Raw genomic sequence first — 17,113 nt, forward strand, 5'->3', positions numbered from 1 at the left:
ATGTGTCCTTCATTATATGACGAATTAAAGCCATAAAATCTATACATTACCATTTATTCACGTAGGGTTTTTTTATAAATACAATTGTCAATATAAAATTCACTGAAGTTTTTCAATTCAATTTAGGCATAGCTGGGTGTTGGCGTGTAGGAGGGTGCAGGAGCGGGCCTGTAGGAGGGTGCTGGGGCGGGATGGTAGGCTTGGTACTGGGCCTCACCCTCGTAGTTCACCTCAGCCAAGTAGCCAGAGTCACCGTCGACGCGGTAATTCACCCTCTGCACACGACCGTCGGGAAGCAACACGGAGTAGGTACCCTGGGTGTTGTAACCATCACGGGATTCTTCATGGCCGTAGTCGTTGCCGGAGTAGTCGTCCCTCACGGCGTACTGGGAATTGTATTGGGGAGGAGTCTGTGGCCAAGACAATACAGTTTTACTACTTGGTCTGCTTATGTTCTGTATTATATTTGCCCTTGCAAGAAGTATAACACTCTTTCCAATTTCTGCATTCATTTTGTAATGAAATATTTTATTTATCTTCTGATACTACTTATATAAACATTCATGAATATTTATATTGATAAAAAGTCAATACAAGCACGTAACATTGACATTCACGAAAATGGTATTTTATGTAAAATAATTATAGATCACAGAAATAATACTGACAAGCTCAAACTAACCTTTTATAAAGATTTTTCTCGTTCAAAAAATGTCTGGAAGTATCAACTTACGTCAGGATAAGCTGGAGCAGCAGAATAGGAAGGTCTTGGATGAGCTGGAGCATTGTAGGAGGGGGCAGGGGGGTTGTATGTGGGAGTGGGTGAGCTGTACTGTGGGTCAGGCCTGGCAAATGCTGCAGCCACAAGGGCGGCAAATAACACAACCTACAAAACGAAACCACAACACTTATCATAACACATTAATGTTAACTATACTGTCAGTGATCAGTGATATCCTTAGCTTGTATTTCGTGACCTGAAAAAACATGATAAACTTCAACACTACAACGTACAGCTATATATATCAATTATCATATCAATGATTTGCAGACAAGAGATCTATTCACCTTGGGAGCCATGGTACTATAAGAATGAACTGTTGTTGAGACTGTTGTTGCGTGAGGCGGACCGAAGCCTTATATACCTGTAGACCCGCCCAGGGTCATGTGACGTAGCCAGTCTAGGGAACATGGCAGCTATACTATTCTTAGAAGGTAATAATTATATGATAGTGTGATGATGATGGTTTATGAGATGAATCACATGAAGAAGAGATAATATGGTAATGAAGAGTGAGAGAGAAAGCTGATAAAATTGGTGGGGGTATAAGCTGTATAATAATACATTTGTCACTGAAAAATTATTGAAACCTAATTAAGAAATAAAATGTCAATTTAAACAATATATGGACGTTCTCTGATTCAAGGGGAGCTCGACGTGATCTCTTATTTCTTCACTTAGTTTCCTCCAGAGGCTGATAATCTAGAAGAGTGAATGCAAGAAAAGGAGCAATACAAAATGACTGTGTAGTTAGAGTAGTGGATGTGTATTTGTATGAGAAAACCTGACAAGAGCTGAGTAACGACCACAGTGAAGCTAATATTAGTAGCAGTACAAGAAGCAGTAGAAGGAGTATTAGTTTTTTTTTATAAATGGCCTCCAGCCTCCCCCAATAGCCATATCTTCGCCAACACTTTATTGCCTTCATATTAAATATCCAAATACATAAGAAGCTATCCTAGCTTTGTTGAGTTAGTTGAGCCGCAGATCTATGCGGCATTCAGTGAGTGTAGCCTCATAGTCAATATCTGCAACTGTTGTCGGCTTTGGGGCCGATGCTCTCGTTCCCCTGAGGCAGAGCAAAGCCTACCGAAGGAGAGACAAGGACAGTCGACATTTCATCCAGGCTGTAACATAATTTCTGGGCTGCTTCTTCTGCTCGGTTATCACCTCCGCGAGTCTGGCGTAGAAGCATCTTGCAGTTGGTCCCATCCCACCACAGGTTGTGAACACTAGAGGAGTGAAACTGCCTTGATCAACGTCCTGAAATCTCTCCCCTTATGCCCTTATCTTGTGGTCCTCGTTCCTCCTGTGTGCAACATCGTGAGCTAAGTTACGGTAACATGCGGCCATTGGTATTAGTTATTTCCATCCTTCTTGCTCGTCAATATTAATTGAATTAATCATATTCTTTTTCTTTTTCTTTTATCAATGTCGTTATTTTTATCATTATTATTAATATCATTAATCATATTTTCATCATTATCATTATCTATAGTACTACTACTGCAAGTAATAGTATTAGTAGTAACCCAGAAGTTACTTCGTGGCCTACTTAAGATGTCACCTGTCCTTCCCCTTACTCAAGTCTGCTCTGCAGTGTCACAGGAGACTAGATTATCGGCCCCTAATCCTACAACAGTCACAGTCATATATATGCGGTTTAAATCGTTTAATTAAAATACATAATTTTGTATTCGGATAGTTAGGCAATGAAATGGTGGGGGAGGTTGGAGGTCGTTAAAAAAGCAGAAGTTGGAACAGTAGTAGTAGTATTTGCTGCTCTTGTTATTATTTAAGTAGTCACTGCAGTATAATTCAACAAATCTGTGAAAGCCATAATTTTCTTCATTATCTTTGAAATCCATATGGACCGTGAAATTCCATGAGACGTGTAAGATCCCTGAAATCCACGAATACCCATGAAATCCGTGAAAATTCAGGCAATTCATGAAAATCCACAGTTTCCTGAAATATATAAGGTTCCTCCATGAATTCTTTAAAATGTACCAAATCTCTCAAATTTATGAGATATCCATACAAATCCAAGAAATTCACGGAAATCATTTCAATCCCTGTAAAATCATGAAATCCTTGAAAATCCAGGAAATCCACGAATCTATAAAATTTATGAAATCAGTGTATTATAAAAAAAAATCCTTGGAAATCCGTAAAATCTGTGAAATCTATGAAAATGCAAGAGTTGTTTGTGTTTGATTTTGCTAAGATAAACTGATGAACTTTAAGTTTTATAATCACAGTAATGAAAGGATAAAAGAAGACTCTTAACATGTGGTTTTGGGACAGTTGTGGAAATGTATTCCTACACCCCTGTGGTAACCCGTATTTCCAAATCACCAATTAATATGACCTATATTCCTATACCAAACCTATCCACCAATCACGTCCGTCGTTACACAACCAATACCCATTCATTCATAAATAGCGATATTACTACTACGACGGTGCCGTTTGAAGACACGGGTTACCACAGGAACACATATCCGTTTCAAGTTGTTTATATAACTGTAACTGTTAACGTAACTTTAAATGATTCTCTACCTGCTTCTGTCTCCTATAACTATATGCAGCATACGGCAAACACTTGATGAGGTTAATAAGTGCCAAAGTTCGATTATTAGCAATCATACTCTTTTTTTTCAGGCATTGTATGAGAGAGGGACAAGAGCGAAAATAAAAATAAAAAGTAGAGGCAAGAAAAACAAAACGAAAAATTTAAATAAATAAATATCCTTCCCATAACATGTCAGGGGTTCAGAGTGATGGTCTAAGCCTCTAAGTGTAAGAGGGTGTTGGGGCGGGCTGGTGATCATGGTACTTGGCCTCAGCCTTGCAGCAGGAAGAAGATGGAGGCAGCTGAGTGTTTCTACACTTTTGTTAACACGATTCGCCTTGCATGAAGATACATACTGTATACTCTCAGAGAGCTTCGCCTTTAAACACTATACAATGTGTTAGTGACTATTGTTATTAGGTCAAAAAGAACATAGATGTGTCCTTCATTCTATGACGATATTAAAGCCATAATTTTATACATTAGTTTTATTCAGATCATTTAGTATATAAATTCAATGGTCAACATGAAATTCACTGTAGTTTTTCAATTCAATTTAGGCATAGCTGGGTGCTGGCGTGTAGGAGGGCGCAGGAGCAGGCCTGTAGGAGGGTGCTGGGGCGGGATGGTAGGCTGGGTACTGGGCCTCACCCTCGTAGGTCACCTCAGCCACGTAGCCGGAGTCACCGTCGACGTAGTAAGTCACCCTCTGCACACGACCGTCGGGAAGCAACACAGAGTAGGTACCCTGGGTGTTGTAGCCATCACGGGATTCTTCATGGCCGTAGTCGTTGCCGGAGTAGTCGTCCCTCACGGCGTACTGGGAGTTGTATTGGGGAGGAGTCTGTGGCCAAGACAACATAGTATTACTACTCGATCTGCCTATGTTTTCTATCACACTTGCCCTTGTAAACAGCATAACACTTTTTCCAGTTTGTGTATTCATTTTTATTATAAATGAAATATTTTGTTTATATCTTAACATGACTTACATAATAATTCATGAATATTTATATTGCTAAAAAGACAATAGAAGGTAACATTGACATTCACGATAATGGTATTTTATGTAAAATAATTATAGATCACAGAAAAAATACTGACAAGCTCAAATTAACCTTTTATAAAGAATTTTTTTCGTTCAAAAGATGTCTGGAAGTATCAACTTACGTCAGGATAAGCTGGGGCAGCAGAATAGGAAGGTCTTGGATGAGCTGGAGCATTGTAGGAGGGGGCAGGGGGGTTGTATGCAGGAGTGGGGGAGCTGTACTGTGGATCTGGCCTGGCAAATGCTGCAGCCACAAGGGCGGCAAATAACACAACCTACAGAACGAAACCACAACACTTATCATAACACAATAATGTTAACTATACTTTCAGTGATCAGTGATATCCTTAGCTTGTATTTCGTGACCTGAAAAAACATGATAAACTTCAACACTACAACGTACAGGTATATATATCAAGTATCATATCAACGATTTGCAGACAAGAGATCTATTCACCTTGGGAGCCATGGTGCTATGAGAATGAACTGTTGTTGAGACTGTTATTGGGTGAGGCGGACCGAAGCCTTATATACCTGTAGCCGCGCCCAGGGTCATGTGATGTAGCCAGTCTAGGGAACATGGCTGCTATACTATTCTTAGAAGGTAATAATTATATGATAGTGTGATGATGATGGTTTATGAGATGAATCACATGAAGAAGAGATAATATGGTAATGAAAAGTGAGAGAGAAAGCTGATAAAATTGGTGGGGTATAATATGTATAATAATACATTTGTCACTGAAAAATTATTGAAACCTAATTAAGAAATAAAATGTCAATTTAAACAATATATGGACGTTCTCTGATTCAAGGGTAGCTCGACGTGATCTCTTATTTCTTCATTTGGTTTCCTCCAGAGGCTGATAATCTAGAAGAGTGAATGTAAGAAAAGGAGCAATACAAAATGACTGTGTAGTTAGAGTAGTGGATGTGTATTTGTATGAGAAAACCTGACAAGAGCTGAGTAACGACCACAGTGAAGCTAATATTAGTAGCAGTACTAGAAGCAGTAGAAGGAGTATTAGTTTTTTTTTATAAATGGCCTCCAGCCTCCCCCAATAGCCATATCTTCGCCAACACTTTATTGCCTTAATATTAAATATCAAAATACATAAGAAGCTATCCTAGCTTTGTTGAGTTAGTTGAGCCGCAGATCTATGCAGCATTCAGTGAGTGTAGCCTCATAGTCAATATCTGCAACTGTTGTCGGCTTTGGGGCCGATGCTCTCGTTCCCCTGAGGCAGAGCAAAGCCGACCGAAGGAGAGAGAAGGACAGGCGACATTTCATCCAGGCTGTAACATAATTTCTGGGCTGCTTCTTCTGCTCGGTTATCACCTCCGCGAGTCTGGGGTAGAAGCATCTTGCAGTTGGTCCCATCCCGCCACAGGTTGTGAACACTAGAGGAGTGAAGTTGCCTTGATCAACGTCCTGAAATCTCTTCCCGTATGCCCTTATCTTGTCATCCTCGTTCCTCCTGTGTGCAGCATCGTGAGCTAAGTTACGGTAACATGCGGCCATTGGTATTAGTTATTTCCATCTTTCTTGCTCGTCAATATTAATTGAATTAATCTCATTCTTTTTCTTTTTCTTTTATCAATGTCGTTATTTTTATCATTATTATTAATATCATTAATCATATTTTCATCATTATCATTATCTATAGTACTACTACTGCAAGTAATAGTATTAGTAGTAACCCAGAAGTTACTTCGTGGCCTACTTAAGATGTCACCTGTCCTTCCCCTTCCTCAAGTCTGCTCTGCAGTGTCACAGGAGACTAGACTATCGGCCCCTAATCCTACAACAGTCACAGACATATATATGCGGTTTAAATCGTTTAATTAGAATACATAATTTTGTATTCGGATAGTTAGGCAATGAAATGGTGGGGGAGGTTGGAGGTCGTTAAAAAAGCAGAAGTTGGAACAGTAGTAGTAGTATTTGCTGCTCTTGTTATTATTTAAGTAGACACTGCAGTATAATTCAACAAATATGTGAAAGCCATAATTTTCTTCATTATCTTTGAAATCCAAATGGACCGTGAAATTCCATGAGACGTGTAAGATCCCTGAAATCCACGAATACCCATGAAATCCGTGAAAATTCAGGCAATTCATGAAAATCCACAGTTTCCTGAAATATATAAGGTTCCTCCATGAATTCTTTAAAATGTACCAAATCCCCTCAAATTTATGAGATATCCATACATATCCAAGAAATTCACGGAAATCATTTCAATCCCTGTAAAATCATGAAATCCTTGAAAATCCTGTAAATCCACGAATCTATAAAATTTTGGAAATCAGTGTATTCATAAAAAAATCCTTGGAAATCCATAAAATCTGTGAAATCTATGAAAATGCAAGAGTTGTTTGTGTTTGATTTTGCTAAGATAAACTGACGAACTTTAAGTTTTATAATCACAGTAATGAAAGGATAAAAAAAACTCTTAACATGTGGTTTTGGGACAGTTGTGGAAATGTGTTCCTACACCCCCTGTGGTAACCCGTATTTCCAAATCACCAATTTATATGACCTATATTCCTCTACCAAACCTATCCACCAATCGCGTCCGTAGTTACACAACCAATACCCATTCATTCATAAATGGCGATATTACTACTACGACGGTGCCGTTTCCAGACACGGGTTACCACAGGAACACATTTCCGTTTCAAGTTGTTTATATAACTGTAACTGTTAACGTAACTTTAAATGATTCTGTACCTGCTTCTGTCTCCTATAACTATATGCAGCATACGGCAAACACTTGATGAGGTGAATAAGTGCCAAAGTTCGATTATTAGCAATCACACTTTTTTTTTTTCCAGGCATTATATGAGAGAGGGACAAGAACGAAAAGAAAAGGAAAAAGTAAAGGCAAGAAAAACAAAACGAAAAATTTAAATAAATAAATATCCTTCCCATAACATGTCAGGGGTTCAGAGTGATGGTCTAAGCCTCTAAGTGTAAGAGGGTGTTGGGGCGGGCTGGTGGTCATGGTACTTGGCCTCAGCCTTGCAGCAGGAAGAAGATGGAGGCAGCTGAGTGTTTCTACACTTTTGTTAACACGACTCGCCTTCCATGAAGATACATACTGTATATTATCAGAGAGCTTCGCCTTTAAACACTATACAATGTGTTAGTGACTATTGTTATTAGGTCAAAAAGAACATAGATGTGTCCTTCATTCTATAACGATATCAAAGCCATAATTCTATACATTAGTTTTATTCAGATCATTTGGTATATAAATACAATGGTCAACATGAAATTCACTGTAGTTTTTCACTTCAATTTAGGCATAGCTGGGTGCTGGCGTGTAGGAGGGGGCAGGAGCAGGCCTGTAGGAGGGTGCTGGGGCGGGATGGTAGGCTGGGTACTGGGCCTCACCCTCGTAGGTCACCTCAGCCACGTAGCCGGAGTCACCGTCGACGTAGTAAGTCACCCTCTGCACACGACCATCGGGGAGCAACACGGAGTAGGTACCCTGGGTGTTGTAGCCATCACGGGATTCTTCATGGCCGTAGTCGTTGCCGGAGTAGTCGTCCCTCACGGCGTACTGGGAGTTGTATTGGGGAGGAGTCTGTGGCCAAGACAACATAGTATTACTACTCGATCTGCCTATGTTTTCTATCACACTTGCCCTTGTAAACAGCATAACACTTTTTCCAGTTTGTGTATTCATTTTTATGATAAATGAAATATTTTGTTTATATCTTAACATGACTTACATAATAATTCATGAATATTTATATTGCTAAAAAGACAATAGAAGGTAACATTGACATTCACGATAATGGTATTTTATGTAAAATAATTATAGATCACAGAAAAAATACTGACAAGCTCAAATTAACCTTTTATAAAGAATTTTTTGCGTTCAAAAGATGTCTGGAAGTATCAACTTACGTCAGGATAAGCTGGGGCAGCAGAATAGGAAGGTCTTGGATGAGCTGGAGCATTGTAGGAGGGGGCAGGGGGGTTGTATGCAGGAGTGGGGGAGCTGTACTGTGGGTCAGGCCTGGCAAATGCTGCAGCCACAAGGGCGGCAAATAACACAACCTACAGAACGAAACCACAACACGTATAATAACACATTAATGTTAACTATACTGTCAGGTTGTATAAAAACATGATAAACTTCACCGCTACTAACACTACAACTTATATATATATATATATATATATATATATATATATATATATATATATATATATATATATATATATATATATATATATATATATATATATATATATATATATATATATATATATATATATATATATATATATATATATATATATATATATATATATATATATATATATATATCATATCAACTATTTCCAGACAAGAGATCTATTCACCTTGGGAGCCATGGTGCTATGAGAATGAACTGTTGATGAGACTGTTGTTGCGTGAGGCGGACCGAAGCCTTATATACCTGAAGTCCCGCCCAGGTCATATGACGTAGCCAGTCTAGGGAACATGGCAGCTATACTATTCTTAGAAGGTAATAATTATATGATAGTGTGATGATGATGGTTTATTAGACGAATCACATGAAGAAGAGATAATATGATAATGAAAAGTGGGAGACAAAGCTGATAATGTTGGTGGGGTAAGCTGTATAATGATACAATTATCACTGAAAAATTATTGAGACATAATTAAGAGATAACAAGTCAATTTATACAATATATGGAAGTTCTCTCCATCAAGGGTACCTCGATGTGATATCTTATTTCTTCACTTGGTTTCCCCCAGAGGCTACTAATCTTTAAGTGTGATTGTAAGGAAAGGAGCAATACAAAATGACTGTGTAGTTAGAGTAGTGGATGTGTATTTGTATGAGAAAACCTGACAAGAGCTGAGTAACGACCACAGTGAAGCTAATATTAGTAGTAGTACTAGAAGCAGTAGAAGGAGTATTTTTTTTGTTTTGTTTTGTTTTTATAAATGGCCTCCAGCCTCCCCCAATAGCCATATCGTCGCCACCATTTTATTGCCTTAATATTAAATATCCAAATACATAAGAAGGTATCCTAGCTGTGTTGAGTTAGTTGAGCCGCAAATCTATGCGGCATTCAGTGACTGTAGCCTCATAGTCAATATCTGCAACTGTTGTCGGCTTTGGGGCCGATGCTCTCGTTCCCGTGAGGCAGAGCAAAGCCGACCGAAGGAGAGAGGACAGTCGACATTTCATCCAGGCTGTAACACAACTTCTGGGCTGCTGCTTCTGTTTGGATATCACCTCCGCGAGTCTGGCGTAGAAGCATCTTGCACTTGGTCCCATCCCACCAGAGGTTGTGAACACTAGAGGAGTGAAGCTGCCTTGATCAACGTCCTGAATTCTCTCCCCGTATGCCCTTATCTTGTAGTTCTCGTTCTTCCTGTGTGCAGCATCGAGAGATAAGTTACGGTGACATGCGGCCATTGGTATTAGTTATTACCATCCTTCTTGTTCGTCAATATTAATTGAATTAATTTTATTTTTTTATTTTTCTTGTATCAATGTCGTTCTTTTTATCATTATTATTAATATCATTATTGATATTATCATTATTATCATATTTTCATCATTATCATTATCTATAGTACTACTACTACAAGTAATAGTAGTAGCTGAGATTGCTAACACAGAGCCACATGCTGCTTTTGCTGCATTCACCCATGGAGTCAAGCATCGTTGAAACTACCTGATGCGTACTATCCCTGATATCGGACCCCTCCTCCACCCTCTGGAAGAAGCTATCAGTGTCAATTTCATTCCCAAATTATTGAAACACCCTCACTTCACCCCAGCAGAAAGATCACTTCTTGCACTTCCATCAAGACTGGGAGGGATGGGACTAACCAATCCAGAGGAGATTGCAACCATCTGAACATCAAAATTCACTTAAGCTCACGGCAGCCCTCACGGACCACATAATAGCCCAGAACGCAACAGGGGAGGTGGATGCCAGTGAAGTAAACAAGATTCGTAGGTCCATTACGACAGAACGACAGCACTGCCAAAATGATAAGCTGCAGCAACTGTTGCTGCAGGTACCAGAAAATTTGAAAAAAAAATAGCTATAGCACAGGAGGTGGGCGCCTCGAACTGGTTAACTACGTTACCGATAAGGGCAAATGGTTTCAGTCTCAATAAACAAGAATTTACAGATGCCATTGCTCTAAGGTACGGTCGGCCAGTTGAAGGTTTGCCCTCCCAATGCGTGTGTGGCTCTTCCTATGACGTCGATCACGCCATGGTGTGCAAGAAAATGGGCTTCATATGCATGAGGCATGACGAAGTAAGGGACCTCACAGCAAATATGTTGAAGGAAATCTGCCGGGATGTCATGGTAGAACCGACCCTCCTTCCTTTGGATGGTGAGATCTTCCAACATAGGACTTCAAACACATTTAACGAAGCCCGTGTTGACGTCAGTGCCCGAGGATTCTGGACGCGGGGACAGTGAGCTTTCTTCGACAGCAGGATTTTTTATCCCATGGCCGCATGTCACCGTAACCTAGCTCTCGATGGTGCACACAGGAGGAACGAGAACGACAAGATAAGGGCATATGAGGCGAGAATTTAAAACGTTGATCAAGGCAGCTTCACTCCTCTATTGTTCACAACCTCTGGTGGGATGGGACCAAGTGCAAGATGTTTCTACGCCAGACTCGCGGAGGTACTCTCCGAACAGAAGCAGCAGCCCAGAAGTTATGTTACATCCTGGATGAGATGTCGACTGTCTTTCTCTCTCCTTCGGTCGGCTTTGCTCTGCCTCAGGGGAACGAGAGCTTCTGCCCCAATGCCGACAACTGCTGCAGATATTGACTATGAGGCTACAGTCACTGAATGCCGCATAGATCTGCGGCTAAACTAATTCGACACAGATAGGATAGCTACTTATGTATCAGGATATTTAATATTAAGGTAATAAAATGGCGGCGAAGGTGTGGCTATTGGAAAGACTGGAGGCCACGTTTAAAAAAAAAAAAAGAAAAAAAAAAAGTAGTTACCCTATAGTTACTTCGTGGCCTACTTAAGATGTCGCCTGTCCTTCCCCTTACTCAAGTCTGCTCTGCAGTGTTACAGGAGACTAGATTATCGGCCCCTAAACCTACAACAGTCACAGACATCGACGTGCGGTTTAACTCGTTTATCTAGAATACAGAATTTTGTATTAGCATAGTTAGGCAATGAAATGGTGGGGGAGGTTGGAGGTCGTTAGAAAAGCAGACGTTGGAACAGTAGTAGTAGTATTTGCTGCTCTTGTTAGTATTTAAGTAGTCACTGCAGTATAATTCAACAAATCTGTGAAAGCCATAATTTTCTTCATTATCTTTGAAATCCATATGGACCGTGAAATTCCATGAGACGTGTAAGATCCCTGAAATCCACGAATACCCATGAAATCCGTGAAAATTCAGGCAATTCATGAAAATCCACAGTTTCATGAAATTTATAAGGTTCCTTCATGAATTCATTAAAAAGTACCAAATCTCTCAAATTTATGAGATATCCATACAAATCAAAGAAATTCACGAAAATCATTTTAATCCCTGTAAAATCCTGAAATCCTTGAAAATCCGGGAAATCCACAAATCTATAAAATTTATGAAATCAGTGTATTCATAAAAAAATCCTTGGAAATACAACAAATCCGTAAAATCTTTGAAATCTATGAAAATGCAAGAGTTGTTTGTGTTTGATTTTGCTAATTTAAACTGATGAACTTTAAGTTTTATAATCACAGTAATGAAAGGATAAAAGAAGCCTCTTAACATGTGGCTTTGGGACAGTTGTGGAAATGTGTTCCTACACCCCCTGTGGTAACCCGTATTTCCAAATCACCAATTTATGTGACCTATATTCCTATAGCAAACATATCCACCAATCACGTCCGTCGTTACACGACCAATACCCATTCATTCATAAATAGCGATGTTACTACCACGACGGTGCCGTTTGAAGACACGGGTTACCATAGGAACACATATCCGCTTGTAGTTGTTTATATAACTGTAACTGTTAACATAACTTTAAATGATTCTGTACCTGCTTCTGTCTCCTATAACTATATGCAGTATACGGCAAACACTTGATGAGGTGAATAAGTGCCAAAGTTCGATTATTAACTATCATACTCTTTTTTTCAGGCATTATAATTATGAGAGAGGGACAAGAATGAAAAGAAAAAGAAATAGTAGAGGCAAGAAAAACAAAACGAAAAATTTAAATAAATAAATATCCTTCCCATAACATGTCAGGGGTTCAGAGTGATGGTCTAAGCCTCTAAATGTAAGAGGGTGTTGGGGCGGGCTGGTGGTCATGGTACTTGGCCTCAGCCTTGCAGCAGGAAGAAGATGGAGGCAGCTGAGTGTTTCTACACTTTTGTTAACACGATTCGCCTTGCATGAAGATACATACTGTATATTATCAGAGAGCTTCGCCTTTAAACACTATACAATGTGTTAGTGACTATTGTTATTAGGTGAAAAAGAACATAGATGTGTCCTTCATTCTATGACGATATTAAAGCCTTAAAATCTATCCAATAGTTTTTATTCAGGTCAGTTAGTTTATAAATAAAATGGTCAACATGAAATTCACTGTATGTTTTCAATTCTATTTAGGCATAGCTGGGTGCTGGCGTGTAGGAGGGCGCAGGAGCAGGCCTGTAGGAGGGTGCTGGGGCAGGCTGGTAGGCTGGGTACTGGGCCTCACCCTCGTAGGTCACCTCAGCCACGTAGCCGGAGTCACCGTCGACGTAGTAAGTCACCCTCTGCACACGACCGTCGGGAAGCAGCACGGAGTAGGTACCCTGGGTGTTGTAGCCGTCACGGGATTCTTCATGGCCGTAGTCGTTGCCGGAGTAGTCGTCCCTCACGGCGTACTGGGAGTTGTATTGGGGAGGAGTCTGTGGCCAAGACAACATAGTATTACTACTCGATCTGCCTATGTTTTCTATCACACTTGCCCTTGTAAACAGCATAACACTTTTTCCAGTTTGTGTATTCATTTTTATTATAAATGAAATATTTTGTTTATATCTTAACATGACTTACATAATAATTCATGAATATTTATATTGCTAAAAAGACAATAGAAGGTAACATTGACATTCACGATAATGGTATTTTATGTAAAATAATTATAGATCATAGAAAAAATACTGACAAGCTCAAATTAACCTTTTATAAAGAATTTTTTTCGTTCAAAAGATGTCTGGAAGTATCAACTTACGTCAGGATAAGCTGGAGCAGCAGAATAGGAAGGTCTTGAATGAGCTGGAGCATTGTAGGAGGGGGCAGGGGGGCTGTATGCGGGAGTGGGGGGATTGTATGCAGGAGTCGGGGGGCTGTATTGTGGATCTGGCCTGGCGAAGGCTGCAACCACAAGGGCGGCCAACATAAGAACCTGTATGAACGATGCGACAACAATGGAGAGTCAAGAACACTTCCAGCTGAAGGTGAAAATGCTGTCAGACACAAGTTTGAGACCGTCTAGAGATTGACTGATTGATCGACATGATGTTAATACCTGATCTTTACATATAACTGTGTAACTGATAGACACACATACACACACACTCACACTCGCTTCTGTATGTGATATTATAATAAACCCTCCCCTTCTACCTCACAACACAGTCTCACGTGGGGTTAGGTAATAAAAAGAACCTCTCCCTTTCCCCCCTCCCCGTTTTCCCTTCACCGCTCCCCCCTTCCTTCCTGCCTTCCCTCTGCTCATTCTTTTCCCACGTTTATCATAACACACTACCGTTACCTCTAACAATTTATGTAATGGTGGACACTGTTAAGTCGTGTAGTGTTGAAAATATACCTTAATATTCTAAGTTATATACTGTACATATCCATCAACGACAACCACATTAATAGTCACTATAACAGGTAAACTAAATAAATAGCTCTTTATAATGAAGTAAACAAGTAATATAAATAGTCCCTCTCAGCAGATACACAACAAAATAAACAAACGGATCAACAGTCGCTGCATCACATGGTGTAAAGCCCTTCACTACACACGTGAGTTGCACAACAAAACAGTAATAGTAGCAGTTACATATTGTGTGTCTCTCTCTCTCTCTCTCTCTCTCTCTCTCTAGGCGTCCAGTTATCCATTGATGGTGTCCAGACAAGTAGCAAACAAAAGGGGACCAAAGAATCCAGAATCCGCCTTGTTTACTCCACTCCCGCACCATTGAAATAATCACCTTGGCAGTCATGATCGTAGCGAAGTCGCCGAGTCACTGACAAAAATATCGACTCAACTCCTTTTATACCTGGGACCACACCCTACAACATCACGCAACCTACAGGAAACGGGAGGGTTATTAATGATATTTTGGACGGACGAGAAGAAAGTGGATTCCTGAGAGGTGTGCATTCTGTTTGTCTTGAAAGAACGAAGCTTATTGATTGTTAGAGGGTCACGGCTGATATAGGGTCGTTGTTATATATAAATATATATAGGCATATATATATATATATATATATATATATATATATATATATATATATATATATATATATATATATATATATATATATATATACACATTTTCATTGTGGATTTACATGATATATATATATATATATATATATATATATATATATATATATATATATATATATATATATATATATACTGCCTCATTTATACACAATTGCAGGGTATCAATTGTTTCTCTTACTTTGACAACACAACATACATATATCGTTTCTCACAATTGAACTTTTTTTATTTCTTTATTATTATTATTATTATTATTATTATTATTATTATTATTATTATTATTATTATTATTATTATGATTATTATCAGTGTTGATGTTATTATATTATTATTATTTTTATTGTTATTTTATTTCAATTTTGTTTTTGTATTATAAATTTAATTATTATGAACTAATTATTATTATTATTAGTGTTGTTATCATTATTACATCGTTACCCCCTAGGCCCCGATGTGCATCAGTGACCTGTGCCCGGGTGGGCTAATCCCTGTAAAAAGAATATATATATGTATATATATATATATATATATATATATATATATATATATATATATATATATATATATATATATATATATATATATATATATATATATATATATATGGGTGTGATTGTGTGTGTGGATGACGTTAGTGAAGTTAGTATGAATAGTGTTGCTTGGATGAGAGGAGATGGGTAAAAAAGGTGTGGGTATGAATAGTCAGAACTGAGTGGGTTGAGTGGGTTGGCAAAGTGGGTGGATGAGGATAAATGATTAGAGTGGGTTAGTGAAGTTGTTACTTGGTGGTGGGTTGATACAATGGGTAAAGGTGTGGTGGGGGTGGATGAGGATATGATAGGTGTGGGTAAAGGTGGAGTGGGCGTAGATATGGTGAACGTAGGTTATGTTGTGGTGGTGGGCGTGACGAGCGTGGGTAAGGGTGTGGTAGGCTTGATCATGGGCGTGGTGGGCGTTGGTGAGGGTGGGCGAGGGTTAAGGTGAGACTGGTTAGTGACCTGCAGTTATCACATCCTCATAGGAAGTTGTAACACATTGCTGCAAATCATTATCTTGCTCGCATGGCCTCTGACCTGTGTGAGTGTGTGTGTGTGTGTATAACACAATATTCAGTTTCATCTTTAATTTACACACACACACACACTTTGTAACCATAACATAGAAGCTCTTTAAAACTCGCACGCACACACACACACACACACACACACACACACACACACACACACACCTTCACAAACACCATACCTTCCCACGTAACACATCTTTTTGTTAAGGTAATCGGACATATTCAATGCCATCCACAGAGTTTTATCTGCATAATTCAGACTTAAATTAATTTATTTATGTTTTAGTCGGTACTTTCTAATCATTTTATATATATATATATATATATATATATATATATATATATATATATATATATATATATATATATATATATATATATATATATACACGATGTATTTGTTGGGTTCACTTAAATGCGTGCGTAAAATGACATTACATTTAGGGTGATTAAGTCACGCACTCAGTATATTGTCATCGCATTCAAGGGATTAAGTTATCATACTCAAGGCATTAGCCTTTTAAAGGGCAAAGGTTTCTCTAAGTTGAATGAAATCGTCTGGCGTTAGCCTTAATAAAATACCTAAGTGTGCCTCTGCCCTCAAAAGGATCAAGTCATCCTCGTATTCAAGACAATAAATTATCATACTCATTGGGTCAACACTAACATCACTCTACTTCCTAAACTCTGTACGTGTGTTTTATTCGATTAATTATTGTTGTTTTTTTTTCTCTAATATAACTCATAGTCAGTAAACATAAATGTATAGACAGTAAGGTGTGACAGTCAGGCCATGATGGTGCAATGATTGGGAAATGCCGACTTGCAAGGTGTATGGTTGCTCAGATTCTTGTGTTGACGTTTGCTTTACCACTACGACTTATTGACAGCAGATTCTGTTCATATGTAGGGATTTGTTTATATACATATGGATAAATCATAATGAAAATTCTCCATTCTAATAAAATAAAGAAGTAACATAAAGATTAGACAACCCAGCTTATTTATTGTAACCTGATAATAAACATCCTAACGCTAACGTTAACCTAACCTAACCATTTCCCCAGGTTGCGTTAATGAGTTTAATCATCAGATGAAAAA

The 17,113-nt window shown here is 38.7% G+C and overlaps 4 protein-coding genes across 4 annotated transcripts; all 4 read right to left on the bottom strand.

The window, feature by feature from the left end:
* Nucleotides 1-37: 37 nt before the first annotated feature.
* LOC121877789 (cuticle protein 7-like) lies at nucleotides 38-1,124 on the bottom strand. The gene is made up of 3 exons (XM_042383654.1): nucleotides 1,069-1,124; nucleotides 734-886; nucleotides 38-410 (listed from the first exon to the last, which is right to left on the bottom strand). The coding sequence occupies exons 1-3, from the start codon at nucleotides 1,078-1,080 to the stop codon at nucleotides 123-125; spliced, it is 453 nt and encodes a 150-aa protein (XP_042239588.1). The 5' UTR covers nucleotides 1,081-1,124; the 3' UTR covers nucleotides 38-122.
* A 2,388-nt stretch (nucleotides 1,125-3,512) lies between these two features.
* Nucleotides 3,513-4,917, bottom strand: LOC121877781 (cuticle protein 7-like). The gene is made up of 3 exons (XM_042383642.1): nucleotides 4,862-4,917; nucleotides 4,527-4,679; nucleotides 3,513-4,200 (listed from the first exon to the last, which is right to left on the bottom strand). Exons 1-3 carry the CDS (start codon nucleotides 4,871-4,873, stop codon nucleotides 3,913-3,915), a joined length of 453 nt encoding a protein of 150 aa, XP_042239576.1. The 5' UTR covers nucleotides 4,874-4,917; the 3' UTR covers nucleotides 3,513-3,912.
* A 2,706-nt stretch (nucleotides 4,918-7,623) lies between these two features.
* LOC121877777 (cuticle protein 7-like) lies at nucleotides 7,624-8,838 on the bottom strand. The gene is made up of 3 exons (XM_042383638.1): nucleotides 8,783-8,838; nucleotides 8,321-8,473; nucleotides 7,624-7,994 (listed from the first exon to the last, which is right to left on the bottom strand). Exons 1-3 carry the CDS (start codon nucleotides 8,792-8,794, stop codon nucleotides 7,707-7,709), a joined length of 453 nt encoding a protein of 150 aa, XP_042239572.1. The 5' UTR covers nucleotides 8,795-8,838; the 3' UTR covers nucleotides 7,624-7,706.
* A 4,117-nt stretch (nucleotides 8,839-12,955) lies between these two features.
* Nucleotides 12,956-14,738, bottom strand: LOC121877738 (cuticle protein 7-like). The gene is made up of 3 exons (XM_042383595.1): nucleotides 14,645-14,738; nucleotides 13,654-13,827; nucleotides 12,956-13,327 (listed from the first exon to the last, which is right to left on the bottom strand). The coding sequence occupies exons 1-3, from the start codon at nucleotides 14,654-14,656 to the stop codon at nucleotides 13,040-13,042; spliced, it is 474 nt and encodes a 157-aa protein (XP_042239529.1). The 5' UTR covers nucleotides 14,657-14,738; the 3' UTR covers nucleotides 12,956-13,039.
* Between the last annotated feature and the right edge of the window lie 2,375 nt (nucleotides 14,739-17,113).

The sequence above is a fragment of the Homarus americanus genome, unplaced genomic scaffold (genome assembly GCF_018991925.1).
Source record: "Homarus americanus isolate GMGI-L3 unplaced genomic scaffold, GMGI_Hamer_2.0 scaffold24523, whole genome shotgun sequence".
Lineage (NCBI taxonomy): Eukaryota > Metazoa > Arthropoda > Malacostraca > Decapoda > Nephropidae > Homarus > Homarus americanus.